The following is a 14,868-nucleotide window of genomic DNA, read 5'->3' as shown; positions in this document are numbered from 1 at the left end:
CTCTCTCTCTCTCTCTCTCTCTCTCTCTCTCTCTCTCTCTCTCAAATGGTTGCAAGAAAAACACGAAACTTTTCTCTTTTTTTCTTTGTTTTTTCCTCTGTTCCTTCTCCCTCTCATCCCATTAGCATTTTCTTACCTGTGTTCCTTCTTTCTGTACTTCCTCCTCCTCATTTTTATCTATTCTTCCTTTCACACCCTTTATGCTACAAATACATTAAAAAGATTAGATAGATAGATTGGTAGAAATACACCTACTCAATATAAAAAAGAAAACATACATACCCGCATACATACATAAACAAAAGCATGAACAAAATGAATACTGTATAAAGAGCGATACAAACTGACTGTCTGACTGACTGAATGACTGACAGGAAAATGGATTTGAATATATATTAATGCATTCGTCACAGCTTACATTTTTTTTTTCAGGCCAATATTGGTAAAGACTTTCTGACTCAGGAAATATTGCACGGGTGGTAGTACTAGTAGTAGTAGTAGTAGTAGTAGTAGTAGTAGTAGTAGTAGTAGTAAGAATTTTCCATATAAACATTAAAACGAAGTTATTCTGGAGAAGAGCTAAAATTCTGACAAAAGTAAATATAAGAACACACACATACACACACACACACACACACACAGGATCGTGACAAACAGGGTCATCTGCCTGGTAATGTGCACGTTTGTTTCTCGCCCCAATTACGTCTTAACGCTGTAGTGGCGGTGGTGGTAGTGGTAACAACACTAGCACCAGCACCAATAGTAGTAGTAGTAGTAATAGTAGTAGTAGTAGTAGTAGTAATAGTAGTAGTAGTAGTAATAGTAGTAGTAGTAATAGTAGTAGTAGTAATAGTAGTAGTAGTAGTTGGTCACACTTTCCAATAAGAGATACGAGTATTGAAATCTACCCTATCCTATCTCAGCGTCTTTCTAAAATAAGTGTTTCCATGAATACCGCCATGCACGTACTTGTCCTCCCTCTGAATACTTCTGCCAGACACTTGAATCGTGGTCGTAAATATGCAATGAAGGTATGATGTCCGCAGGCTTAGTAAAATTACTGTTTACATTAAGAGACGCCTTTAAGTGCTGGCGTGGTTCAGGACTGAAAGCTTATCACACTGAAGCGCAGGCGCGGGTTTAACAAGTCGTTACAGTGATGCCCGCATGCTGAAACACTTCGCTCCGTCATCAAGACTGTTTTCAAAAGCCACAGAGATAATTAGACGAGTTCTCTCGTTTCTCCTGTTGATAATGTAGAATTCTTATCAATCTGCCACTACAACTGTAGAAACAACGTAAAAGACCATGTAACTTCAATTAGAGCCTAAAGTAGTCAAGGTGCGACGCGGAAGCGTTTTAGAATATGGTCCTAAATGCTATTTTTAGAGACGCAGGACCTGATCTCCTTCCCTATCCACAACAAACGTCTGGTACGAGTCCTGGATTTTCATTGGGGGAACAAAAAGTCAGCTAGAATTTGCTTCCAGACCTATAACATCATGAACATGACGTTAATGATGTCGAAAGCCACAAACCAGCTGAAAGCGCCATGCAGCCAGTGGTATTATTGACTGTAATGGCATATTCTATACGGTTCGTATTAGGTACCCGCAAATATTCAGAGGCATGCAAGCATAAGGGTTTCTAATCAGCACCTAATAACGACCAATAGCACACACACACACAGTGAAGTACGTAGTTAGCCCGTAGTGGAGTACCATTGTTTATATCCACATAATTATACAGATGACTAACAATCCTTCTTTAGTCTGGCTGAAGTACCTTAGTACTTACCCTAACCAACGCCAAGTTCTTGTCTTACCTTGCCGAAACTGCAGACAGGAGTTTGTGACGCCGAACATCACCAGGTTACCAGGTCGTCTATGAATTAGCGTTTTCTCAACTACAACACTGATTAAGGCATGACACACACACTCACACACACTGCCTCGCTTGTGGGCGCCGCAGAACCAAGGAAGTTGGACTCGATCTGAGCTTCCTTGCGCAGGACTGACGTGACGTAATGCAACGGCTGGCTCTCATTGGTAGATAAGGATACGGCGGGAGTTTCGTGAGGTCTGATTGGCAGCTCACTAACAAGATATGACGTAATATTCAGTCGGTTTATCGGACCAACTTATTACTGGGTGTTGGAATCTTCATCACATTTCTAATTTTCATAGGAGTATAAGAACATAAAATAAGAGAAGCTGAAAGAAGCAATCAGTCGTACACCCTACATAACACATATCTACCTATTTCCACCATCACCCCCATCCATAAATTTGTCTATTCTCTTAAAGCTCGCTAATGACTCAGCACTAACGACGTGATTATCGAGTCCATTTCATTCATCTATCACCTTATTTGAGAACTAATTCCTTCCTATCTCTTTTTAAGTCTAATTTTTTTTCATGTTTTGAATCCATTATTTTTTTTTTCTATCCTGATTGTTGATCCTGAGAATTGGGCTTACGTCGCCATTGTTATATCACCTCTACAACTTAAAGACCTCTATCCCGCTTCCCTGTTTTACAATGTGCTTTTGTTGTGCTTTCTATTCCAACATATGTGCATCGCCGTAATCAAAACTGCTGCAAACACATTATAAACACAAGAAAGTGGACTAGTTGACCTACACAAGGCATCTCCCGAGCTCCGCAAGATGAGGATTGTACCTGTTATTGAAGTGGAAGTAAAAATACCACGTAATAGACCTGTAAAGATATGAAATCAAATTTTCATTAGAACCTAATACAAAGCACTTAGCAAGTCCCCCATAACTATGCAGTCTGGCGAGGCGGCGCCTGATAACAAGGTAAACCCATTAATCATTGTTGTCTTTAAAAAGCAACGAAAATCAAAGCTGTGAAATTAAATTAATATACCTACTGGAAGTTCCTTATGAATACCTCGGGCAGATCTGCATACACAGATGGGGCACGTCAAGCAATGCTTCAAGTGTGTCACTTTTTGGACTCGCATACATGTAAACTATTTGGTAATCTTTAAAATTTAAGTTAGTAAAGGCTTGTGATCCAAGCTGTCAAAAGAGTATATCCTCAAATCCCCCAACACCAACAGTCTTGTAAGGCAACCGCTACTTGTTCCAGATTCACTTTCATTCTAGAAGTGTTTGGGTAATATGGGGCGACTCAAAATTTGTAATCATGAGATAGATAAAATTTTCTAGTCAATCTTTAATAATAATAATGACAGGAAATTCAGTCCTGGAAAAAAATGTCATTAATTTCTAGAAAGCATACTCACATCATTCTTGACAAGCGGAAAACTTTTGCCACTAATTCGTTACTCCCTTCCTTTAACAGATACAAATAGTCAATTTTGGGAACACTTCAGCAGGGATTTCAAATACATGGCCTGTTGGCTGGATCAAGCCCATCTGTTCTTGTCAAACCCCCAAGCTACTGACGGCAGCTCTTAAACACAAGAACTGCATACCTACACCACACTTGCCATACTTTGATGCACATAAATAAATACAATAAATAAACATGACAAACAATAAAACATGGTTGGGATACACTAAAGTTTGAGGTGTTCAGAAATGAGAAATCTCATCTTCCACCTCTGATGTGAGATTTATAACTATGTTTTTTAAAGAAACTTTGTCTTTTCTGCAAATCAAAAAAGTAATTTATAAGAAATAAAAAATACTTCAAAGAAAAACAAAAAGAAAATCTATCTACATACCAGGCTGACATCCCCTGCAAAGGCAGAGAGCCAAGGCAAGGTGCTTACATTCACGTATTTTCACAATCACACCCACAATCATTCCCTATGAATAAATGAAATTTAATCACATAATAGCCTCTATTTCTTGAGGGGGAAAAGGACTAATCTTCACTGACCACACTGCCTCAGGGTTGGCCACACAGCATACTGGGGTTTCTCCACATAAGAATCAAACAATAGAACTGATCTACCCTGCTTTTCCTCATCTGCTTTCCTGTGCCTGGCGAACCTCCCATAGAGGTTCCTCAAGCCACATTCCAATTTTGCATTCACAACTACTCTCCATTCAGTCCTACTACTGCAACTACTCTTACTTGCTTCACAGACATCGCTCTTACATTTAATGCTGTCTTCACACAATCGATCTTCCCTGAACCTTACACCTCTCTCATCTAATCAATTTATCTTTTTCACCAATCATTCTTTGTCATCCTCTCTACATGACACAGAGAAGTACAGATACATAACCGTTTTTCCTGAATCCTCAAATCTGAAAGTAGTAGTGATAGTCTCAAGTTCTAAATTATCAAAGCTCACCTACTGCTTGAAGCTCTTTTTTTCTCTCTCTCCAGTAATACAATGCCAGACTGCACACTGTGTCATGTTGTGCTACTCTAAACTTCATTATGAAGTTCATGCCCTTCATCAAGCCATCCACAAAGCATCATCTCTACTTCATTTGATATTCTATGAACTCTTGGCTTATCTTGACATGATGTTTATTCACGGAAAATATTGCTTCAGTATCTTTATTGTGCCCCAATTCATGAAGAAATTTGATGTACTCGAAGCCTAGCTTATGAAGATTCACACTTCAACACGATCACTGACAGGCTGACTGCATGTGGGGGAAGCTCTGTTTACTCCCTGACTATGGAAGCATGCCTCACTGACTGACTACAAAGGTGTGGTTCACAGCACAAGATAGTTGCTATGCATGAAAGATCTTGAGAACACTATTTTCAACTATACAATACATACAAAGTAGCACCACCTATTATGAGCTGGCCTGGTAAATCTTGCCTTTCTGGAAATGTACAACAATGCCTTTTCTTCACATAAACAGCAAACCATTTTTCCTATTTATTTAAACAATATGCTATTCCATCACAGAAACATTGTACAATTCTCCTTCTGTAAGTATGGATTGTGGCAGATTCATATTGGCTGAAAGTTAAGTCCAGCAGCTCTCCTTGTAATAGAGGTTTACACTCATTTGAAAGACCTGTCAATGCTTCAACCTCTTCTGCTCCCTTTAGACAACACTTGCATATCTGGTCCAGAAAGGTCAACAATGAGGTAAACACTAACTTGCAGACAAATTGAAAAAGAGAAATCTAGCATAATCTGTTCATTACATATATATACATAACTGAGGCTTTACAAAAGGTCTGAAAATTTTGGTGTTTCCCAGGTGGTGAGGAGGTACATTTGATGCCCTATAGAGTCTGGCCACACATGCCTTCTGGACAGGCACACAGTAGCCCTTACTGCTACACAGACTGACAAGATAGCAGGACAGCAAGAATGTTGCTACCTGCTCTCACCTCTAAAATAATGACTGAAATAACCTGTGACTGAAGGTAACTCGTCAAACTTAAGTGTTGGTTCCTGTCAGCCAACAACACGAGACCCAAACTCCTCTGAGCAAAACTTCTACTTCACGTAGACACTGGCACCAACTCCCTTCTGATTTACAAACTAAAATAAAACAAACTTCTTACATTTCTCCTAGCCTATAAAATTATTTTTTAACCATGCACATTCACTTTTCAGGACATTTCAAACATATTAAATAGTAAAAAAAAGTTTTGAATTTTTCAAATAAAATTAGAAGGCAACCTACTGTATCACTTTTAGTTGTGTGTGGTCTCTTTAGTTACAGCTCTGTACCATCGTCTGCCCAGCTCTCCCACACCTGCTTCTCATCACGTCCACACGGCCACCACACATGGCACTCACAGTCTTCCCGCTCGACACAGGATCAAGCTGATGCCACCTCAGACAAGGCTCCCAGGGTAGTAGTATCTGTTACATAGCAACTGTAGCTCTTCTGTGGCCCTTCATTTCTTTTGGTATGCTTCATCGCAGTAGCTGCCAAGTGTACCCGTGAGATCACTCTCCCTCCCCCCAAGACCACAAGGAACTGCACACAGGGAACCAGCAACACTCACACTGCTACACACATACCCACACTTACTACAATGGTATTTTCAGCCACATCAGTTCTTCCCACTGTAGTATACTGAGGCACAATCTATTAGTGAAGACCAGAAAGCAACGTGGTATCACCACACTACCATGGATATACAAGACCTCAGACAGACTGTGATGAAGCTAGTACAAACAAAACCATTTAACACTACTAAAGTTCATTCAGGTCCCATTTGTCATTTCTGTACAAAAAGTAATTTTCTTTTGCAAAAACTGTCTAATTACAAAATATGGTTCAAAATGGGTAGTCAAAAAGACTTCTTAGTAATGAAACTATGTCAACCACAGTAGAGCAAAGTGATTGCAATTTGAATCTGCCATAACATTAAGGGTAGCATTGGTCACTGTGGAACCGGCGAAGGTGGCGGTGGATGCGGACAGGGAGTAGCAGCGGCGGCGGCTAGGGATATCCTGGCGGGGCTGAGGGTGGCTGGACTGACGGGTGTGCTGGTGTTGACGTCACGATGTCATCATCTCACTGCCTCCCCCACCGCCACTACTTGTTACTGGTCCCTTCAGAGAGTCGTTGATGTCCCGTCGGAACACTGACAGGTTCTGCGTGAATCTGGAAGGCATAACAATATGAGTACTCAATCCAAGGGCAATATCACTGACAAAAATGGTAGAGTATCCCATTTAACAGAGCTATAAAGTTCTTACAGGTACAGTCACAACCATAAGTTGTGTTCTGCTTTGTCACCATGATGAATTGTAACCAGCTCAGGTCTAAAGGTTTGAACAGTGGTGCAACATGAGGAGAGGGGTGCAAGATGTCAGCGAGGGTGAAGGAACCTGAGCTGGTTACAATTCATCATCATGACGAAGCAGAACACAAGCAATGACTGTGACTGTAGATATACATAGAATAACAGTTTATTTTACTTGAGGAATATGCATCCAATAAAACTTTTCAATAGCAATATGGACAGTAATTTTTATTTAGTATCTTGCATTACAGCAAACTCTTTTGTCAAGACTTATTTCTTATTGAAAAGAAATATTGCTGTGGCTGTCATTGCCCTAAATAATATGGTTGAAAAATATTTCTAAAATGCAAGTCATTTGTCAATCAGAAATAATTTTGTGATGTTATCAAATGCCATGTTCACTTGTTGAGGCATTACACAATATTACTATATTTCTTACTTTTTAATACATACATGCATACATATACCACGACTGTCTCCCACAAAAATTGGGGTAGCCAAGATATTGCACACAACTTTCATATTTACACACTTTCACACCACTCTATTAGCCCCTTGACAAAGTACTCCTGCCCTCACTTTACAGGGATCAGTAGCACAAATTTTACAGTTTGATTTGAAACAAGGCTCCTTCAAAGCAAGTACTCTTCCCTACCACGCCTGATTGCCCCACGTGTATATGAGACCATCAGCAGCTGGCATCTCCCTCAGAGATCACAGGGCTGCATCATTGCCCATGCACTTACAACTGCTCTCCATTTGCTTTCATCAAGCACAACAATTCCACTAAGCTCCAGTGTCAGTCCTCCTCCCATTAAGGCCTCCTTTATACAACTTATCCATCCCTTACATGAACTATCTCACAAGTTCACACCTCACACACTTGATCTTACTATCTTCTTCACCAGCTTATCATCCTCCATTCTCTCAACATGTCCATACCATTTCAACACACATTGCTCTACCCATCCTGCCAAGTCTCTCACAACACCCATTCTACTTCTCACTTCCTCATTTCTAACTCTGTCCATCTGAGTTACTCCGCACATACTCCTTAGACATCTCATCTCTGTTACACTCAATCTCTTCTTGTCTGCTATTCCAATTTTATTTTTCTTTTGACTGAATATTTTGTTGCCTTGGCAACTCAGGTAGAATTTCAATTTATAGAATGCCAATTTATAAAGGTTTTACTATTTGTGTGTGTGTGTGTGTGTGTGTGTGTGTGTGTGTGGGTGTGTGTGTGTGTGTGTGTGTGTGTGTGTGTGTGTGTGTGTGTGTGTGTATATATATATATATATATATATATATATATATATATATATATATATATATATATATATATATATATATATATATATATATATATATATATATATATATATATAAAGGAGAAAATTCTTACTGATACATTAGAGAAATAATGTCACACTATGAAAAGTACTAGAAAGAGTTCAAGCTTACTTGTCTCTATTCTTGGTGAGAAGATTGGGCTCAATTCCTTCCATGAGACTGTCAAACCACTGTGCCATTGCCCCTTGCTTGTCTGGTGCCTGCTGACTGATGATTTGTTGCCTCAGCTGCCCAAAGTACTGATGCACATGGGAAAATACAAGACCATCACTTTGGGATACAAAGAATGGTGATATTTTCTCAATATTAAGGAACAAAAATTACTATTTTGTGACTCAAAATGAAAGATCACATGAAAGAGAGAAAGCAAAGTGACACGAGAGATAATATGACAGTCAAATACATTTCTTTTGTAAATGTAGAACAGAAATATGAGCACTGTAGACATTAAGAGATGAAGTTTTGAGGATTAGACCCAGAACTGGAGATTAACCAAAACACTCAGCAAATGATTCAGCACCTTAGAATGTAGCTCTATATACAAATGAATAAATAAGTAACCAATATAAATATGGGACATGCCTTTCAAAATTATGAAGCTAAAAATGAAGATGACGATGATGATGATTATGACGATCTGGAGGAGAAGGAGGAGGAGCATGGTGATGATGATGATAAAAACATTTGATGCAAAACAAATCCTGATAATGAACAAGTTAAATACTCAAGGGCACATGGAATAAATCAATATGCACTATAAAGACATAAGATAATAAACATGAGTAATGAAAACTTTGATAGTGATGCATGAAAGTACATATGTAAGGTAGATGAAGACAAGGCATAGAAGGAAGGCAAGTGTATTATGTACCTCATTATTTAGGAGGATGAGTGGCAGGAGAGGACGGGACATACTCCACTGGTTCCTACAGTCTTCAAACATGATGGTGTTGAGAACAGTGGCCAACATCTGCTGCAGGATGGAGGGCTGGTGCTTCATCACCTTGACCAGGGCATCATTCTCAAGGTCCACCGTGCCTTTTTTGCCTGCAATACGCGCACATGCACATGCACACGCGCGCACACACACACACACACACACACACACACACACACAATTAATATCTCACTGTCATGAGTAAAACTATCATAATTAGAGTTAAAGATATGTTGTCAACACATTTAAACATCTGTAAACTACAAACAAAATACAAATTTAAATTGTGAACAGCCTACTTCCCAGTGACTACTGTTACTACATCTCCTGCATCCATACATGACAGTCGAAAACTTGTAATCTTTTACCATGTACAATTATGGCCTTCAAAAGTGGTATGAAGGTAACCTTTTGTATTTAAATTCTCCTCATGAAGTGTATTTGCAATTTGTAACAGTATAACTGATATTTCTTGTTATACTCTTGCATACCTGGATATAATGCCAAGCATTTACTGGGTCACAGCAACATAAGTATAACTCCACTATGAGAACCTTGATAGCTTTCTTTCATTATCTTCTAATTAACATTCTTTATGCACTGATCCTAAAGTTTCTGCTTATCAGTAAATTTTAATCAACTTACAAATACTTAGATAAGTTCTTTTCTTGTAAACTCCATGACAAACATAGAATACCTTACTGAATCTGATTCAAACATAGAACGAATTAGTATCTTAAATATCTAAATAATTAATTATACAAAGAAAAATGGTACTACTTCTGAATCCATACAAGAATGTCATTTGTGAATGCAGGAGGATGCTGGAGCTTTGATTATGGAATGAACAGATCATGATAATATAATAGGAGGAGGGGGAAGAAAAGAACATTTTCATCACTCACCGCCTCCCATTTCACCATACATTACTCATTAGCACCACAACTACCACTACCTACCTCATCCTGAGCCTTCATCACCACAGACATCAATACTCACCTACACCTCAGTACAGTAGTAAGGAATTTACAAAAAAGTGCAATACAAATAATGTGAAGCAACTGTGCATCAAGAAATACACAAGATCACTCCATTTTTTATCACCACTGAAATATATATATCCACTCCCATCACATACTTTTAAAATTACTGAGAGTACTCATGCAAAAACTAAAGTTACAGCAGTAGTTGACAGATTTTAGACAACAAAGTTGAAAAAAATGACTGTATATGGAAGGATAAATAGATACAAACTATCATAGTACTAATATAAGTGCCAACAATATACAATACAGCTCAACAAAATAGCCACACAAACTTTTTCCACATTCATCAACAACCACAATGATATTAGTGATGCCCTCTACTGGTTATTAAGGATGGGATTTTATTTAGTCAAGGAGAGTCTTACTCACTCTTGTGATGTAAGGTTTTGAAGAGGTAGGTTACTATGTGGTCAAGGGTAGCACAGCAGCCTGTACACACCATCGTGTCTGCAACAGGACAGAGCAACACATGCAACTCTTAGTCTAGATTGTCACTTACTTTTGTGATGCAAAAGTTTGTAAAGGTAAGTGACCACATGGTCCAGAGTTGCACAACAACCACTGCAAACCATTGTGTCTGAAAAACATCAATGTTGGTAAGTGACTGTACCACCAACACTGCTTTGGTGATCCATGAGAACTCCCTCCCACCAAAAAAACCTACACTGAATTGTTATGACAGTTTTGAGTTGAGTCTTTCCTTTATCAACATGAACACATTTTTACTATCATACTAATGAGAAGCATCAAAGTATATATATTCTACATATTTAGTCATTTTCAACTTAATGTTACATTAACTTTAGAGTTAAGTGATCAGTTTACTTCAATTCAATCACCTATTTTATATACATGAACCTTTAACAAAAAGTACAATTGCAATAAAATTTGTGTAAATATATAGCAAACTAAATAGTTTCCAGCTTATATAATGGACACTTACAAACTCCCACATAAAATTATTAGTTTCACTCAATTGTGTATGTACAAAACTGTTGTATCACAAGACCTAATCTAGTCTAGTCCTAACATCCTCCAGTTTAGCTACATAGCAATATCCAAAATGTTAAAGTTTTACTATTACTAAACATTGTATTCTATCATAAAAAAATATATGTATCATATACCTGATTATTTTCACCATTAGCTACCAGACAGCTGTCTATTGTTACCAATCACCACACATAAGAATACTGTCCACTACTTATAACCTCTAGCATTTCTCAGTTTCCTACAAAGAAACAATCCTGACCTGACTGACAAAACACCACACAACAAAAGCTTCTCTGAACATTCCAGTCTTGAATCAATAACTTTCATGTGTCAGCAGACCATACAAATCAACAGCCTGACAACTAACTTTAATACTTCAAGGTATATGTTTAATTCTATAGTAACAAAATTTACCTTTGAAGTCAAGTGTAATGTCCTGATCATCCCATGTCACTACCTGAGACTGGTAAAGTAACAAAACTTACAACATGCAAAGAAAGAAATTTCCTCCACTTATAACACCACCAGAATGATTCCCTCAGAGGATTGGGCAGAGACCATGCTGGTTAGTCCACACCACACTCAGGTTAGGACTCCAGGACAATGCTACACCCTTGCAACCCTACTGGCATCCCTCTCCTACTCTGAACTACTCCCCGATCTTTCATCACTCCCTCACCCCAAAGTTTCAATCAGTCTTCATCTTCATTCCAACAAATCAATAAAAATGCTTGGACATAAGCCAGAAATCTTAGATTACCTCAGTGCACTTCCATACAATAGCAATCAGATGTTCCAATGGACAATCAACAAATGCAGTGGACTAATACCTCTCCAGGAACACACTGATCACATGAAATCATGTGTAAACTCATTTACTAGATAAGAACATAATATATTTAGGTAATCCAAAGAATAAAATATCTATGTATTATTTCAAGAGCCAAAAAGTAGCAAACAGCAGCTACAAATGCAAACCATACTCATTCACAATATCTGAGATATGCTTTAGTCTAGGTGTATCAGTCAGGTCAAGGGATGCAACTGTGTTAAAGAATATCATAATAATACATAGCTGTCAATGGGCCAGGAGTTGCCTTACCATACACAGGATCTGTGAGGTGAGAGCCACAGGTGAAATAATCTGACATGTTACTACTATCTTTTCTTATTTTCTGATCACTGCTTTAAATGACAAGCAAATATCTTGAACATTCTACACAAGTGCCCTTGATAGGCAGTGATCATACAAAATATATTAATTTCAACCTGTAAAAAAAAGGATGCAACTGGAAGCAAACAGGGGAACATTGTGCACCATTAATCCTGAAAGGCAGCCTCTACACTACATTTCATCCTAAAGTATATCAGAAAGGCTTTTTAAGGACTAGCTCTGGGGACGAAAGCATTGGCAATACTCTGTATGGTCAAGCTCAAATTTATCAATGATAAAGTTTGGGCATCTGCTCTCAGCCAAACTCACGTTCAGCTGATGGGTTTAAGTACTGTATTGTGGGGGGACCTTTCCCAGGAACTGTTGAGTCTGGCCAGGCTAATAATGTGATCAAATATTTAATACATATCACAAAATCTTTAATATCCTTAAATTCTAATATAACTATATAGGTAAACAAAGATTTTCTTGAATTAATCATGAGTCATTACTAAGTGCCCCATATAAAGCACCAGCTGGTATAAAACAATAACGAATATCTAAGCTTTAATCCAGTCTGACACACACAAAAATCCCCAGCAAGATCCAGCAAATAAATAATTTTCCACACTAAACACATGTCTCTTATTGGGTGAAAAGTTCTTAGCTGACAAATACAGTGTTGCTGAAAGGTCATCTTCCATTAATTTCAATTTTAGACTGAGGATTTTGCCTTCATGATTATAATTTTATTCTCTCTCATTCATCTTTGTCACTTTCATTTCTAGAATCTCTGAATCATAGCTTTTATCTCTTCAATATTTTTGTTATCCAGTTTTTGCTAATTAAGCTCTACTCTTCTCCATGTGGTTGTTATACATAGCACCACAGTTTTCCCTTTCCTCTTTAAAAGCTCAATAACATCTGTGAGGCTACACAGATGTCCTGCTGTGTTGCTTCATTAGGAGTTAATGGTAAATATTTCTTATAAGTGATGAATGATAAGGCAGGACTAAAGATGCAAATGAAATAATGAAAATTATATTAATGGTAAATCTTTCTTATAAGTCATGAATAATAAGGCAGGACTAAAGATGCAAATGAAATAATGAAAACTATATTAATGGTAAATCTTTCTTATAAGTGATGAATAATAAGGCAGGACTAAAGATGCAAATGAAATAATGAAAACTATCTTGTTCACTTTGTAGTGTGTGTGTGTGTGTGTGTGTGTGTGTGTGTGTGTGTGTGTGTGTGTGTGTGTGTGTGTGTGTGTGTGTGTGTGTGTGTGTGTGTGTGTGTGTGTGTGTGTGTGCACTGCAAGAAAAAATTGTCAGCAAGCCTGAAAACAGAACACTTACCTATGGCTGAGAGTCCTTCTGATATAGAGGACAGAATGTAGAGGAACACATTTGGCTCAAGGGTTGAGAGGAAGTTCATGTGGTCTTGTGCCAAACATTCCAAGAGAACATAGTAGGTTTGGGACAACTTTGGGTACACCTGTAGGAGGAGTCTTCCAGGTAAACTCATAAAGAGAATAATTATTGTCTTGCACAGAACATAAATTCTCCAAAGATAGTTACACGTCACCTTGCTGGCAAAAAATCACCAGTCTTATATTTAATCCTATTTGTCATAAATGGTCATATATGACTTTTCAACAGGAAAAGGCTTATTACTTTCAGCAGCATCTGTACATGCTTGTCAAGGAGTATTTATGTGGTCTTAATGAGTGGCTTACTAGGAAGCCATCATTGGTCCCCTGAGCTGCAAGTCTTGCCAGTGGATTGCCATTGAAGCTGATCAGATTAAACTAGATATGGTTTTCTCTTATAAGTCATGAAGTATAGTGTTCTATGTTACCAAACAAATGAGTATGCCAGTGTTAATGAATGCCTCTAACCTAAGGCAAAACCATCCTGTAAATTCCATTAAATAATCAGAGATTTCAAACTGTACAAGCTCATGTACCCACCAAATTCATAACTAATTGGAACCTCACTGTACACAGAAATTTCAAGAGAGAGAGAGAGAGAGAGAGAGAGAGAGAGAGAGAGAGAGAGAGAGAGAGAGAGAGAGAGAGAGAGAGAGAGAGAGAGAGAGAGAGAGAGAGAGAGAGAGAGAGAGAGAGAGAGAGAGAGAGAGAGAGAGAGAGAGAGAGAGAGAGAGAGAGAGACCAAGGCAAGACAACATGTACAAAATTGCCCACCAGGAGATCAGACTGTGGTATGGAGAGCAGCAGCTTGACAAACGTGTGGAGGGCTGAGTCTAGTGCATCATCCCCATACAGACGGAACACCCCAAAGTTGACATAGTTTCCACACAATGCTGCCTTGAGCATGGAAAAGCAGATGCTGATGCCCTTCAGCCTCATGGGGTAGATCTGATCCTTTGGAATGCTGTCACCCTGGGCCAGAACACGAGAACCTGTGGTGTGCAAAGATGGGTATGATGGGACCTGCTGAGTGTCGCAGGTTTAGAAAAATTTATTGAGATTAAAGTTTCATGGCACAACATAAAGTAGAGGTATCAAATATGATACAACTGTCAATAGGTATATTAAGTGCTATCCAATAGAAAAGCTGTATCCCAGGAATGCATTAACAAAGACAGGTGTTTATACAAATTATTCACCCTACATTAGGCAGGGAAAATACCAGGTATCTATCTACAAAACAGGCTGAAATTCCTGTGAAGGAAGGGTCA

General features: G+C 38.3%; 1 protein-coding gene across 4 annotated transcripts in view; it reads right to left on the bottom strand.

The window, feature by feature from the left end:
* Nucleotides 1-4,829: 4,829 nt before the first annotated feature.
* LOC135111473 (exportin-7-like) overlaps nt 4,830-14,868 on the bottom strand; it is a 33,372-nt gene continuing 23,333 nt past the window's right edge. For 2 of the 4 annotated variants that reach the window (XM_064024791.1, XM_064024793.1), the window contains 6 exons: nt 14,372-14,589; nt 13,524-13,662; nt 10,516-10,593; nt 8,905-9,080; nt 8,145-8,272; nt 4,830-6,538 (listed from right to left, as the gene is read on the bottom strand). In XM_064024791.1, the coding sequence (XP_063880861.1) occupies nt 6,433-6,538; nt 8,145-8,272; nt 8,905-9,080; nt 10,516-10,593; nt 13,524-13,662; nt 14,372-14,589 (845 nt within the window). In that variant the 3' untranslated portion in view covers nt 4,830-6,432. Of the gene's footprint in view, nt 6,539-8,144; nt 8,273-8,904; nt 9,081-10,385; nt 10,464-10,515; nt 10,594-13,523; nt 13,663-14,371; nt 14,590-14,868 lie in introns of all 4 variants that reach the window. The other 2 variants (XM_064024789.1, XM_064024792.1) reach the window with 1 other exon arrangement.

This window comes from Scylla paramamosain, chromosome 22 (assembly GCF_035594125.1).
Source record: "Scylla paramamosain isolate STU-SP2022 chromosome 22, ASM3559412v1, whole genome shotgun sequence".
Classification (NCBI taxonomy): Eukaryota; Metazoa; Arthropoda; class Malacostraca; order Decapoda; family Portunidae; genus Scylla; species Scylla paramamosain.
This window is presented reverse-complemented; position numbering and strand designations above follow the sequence as displayed.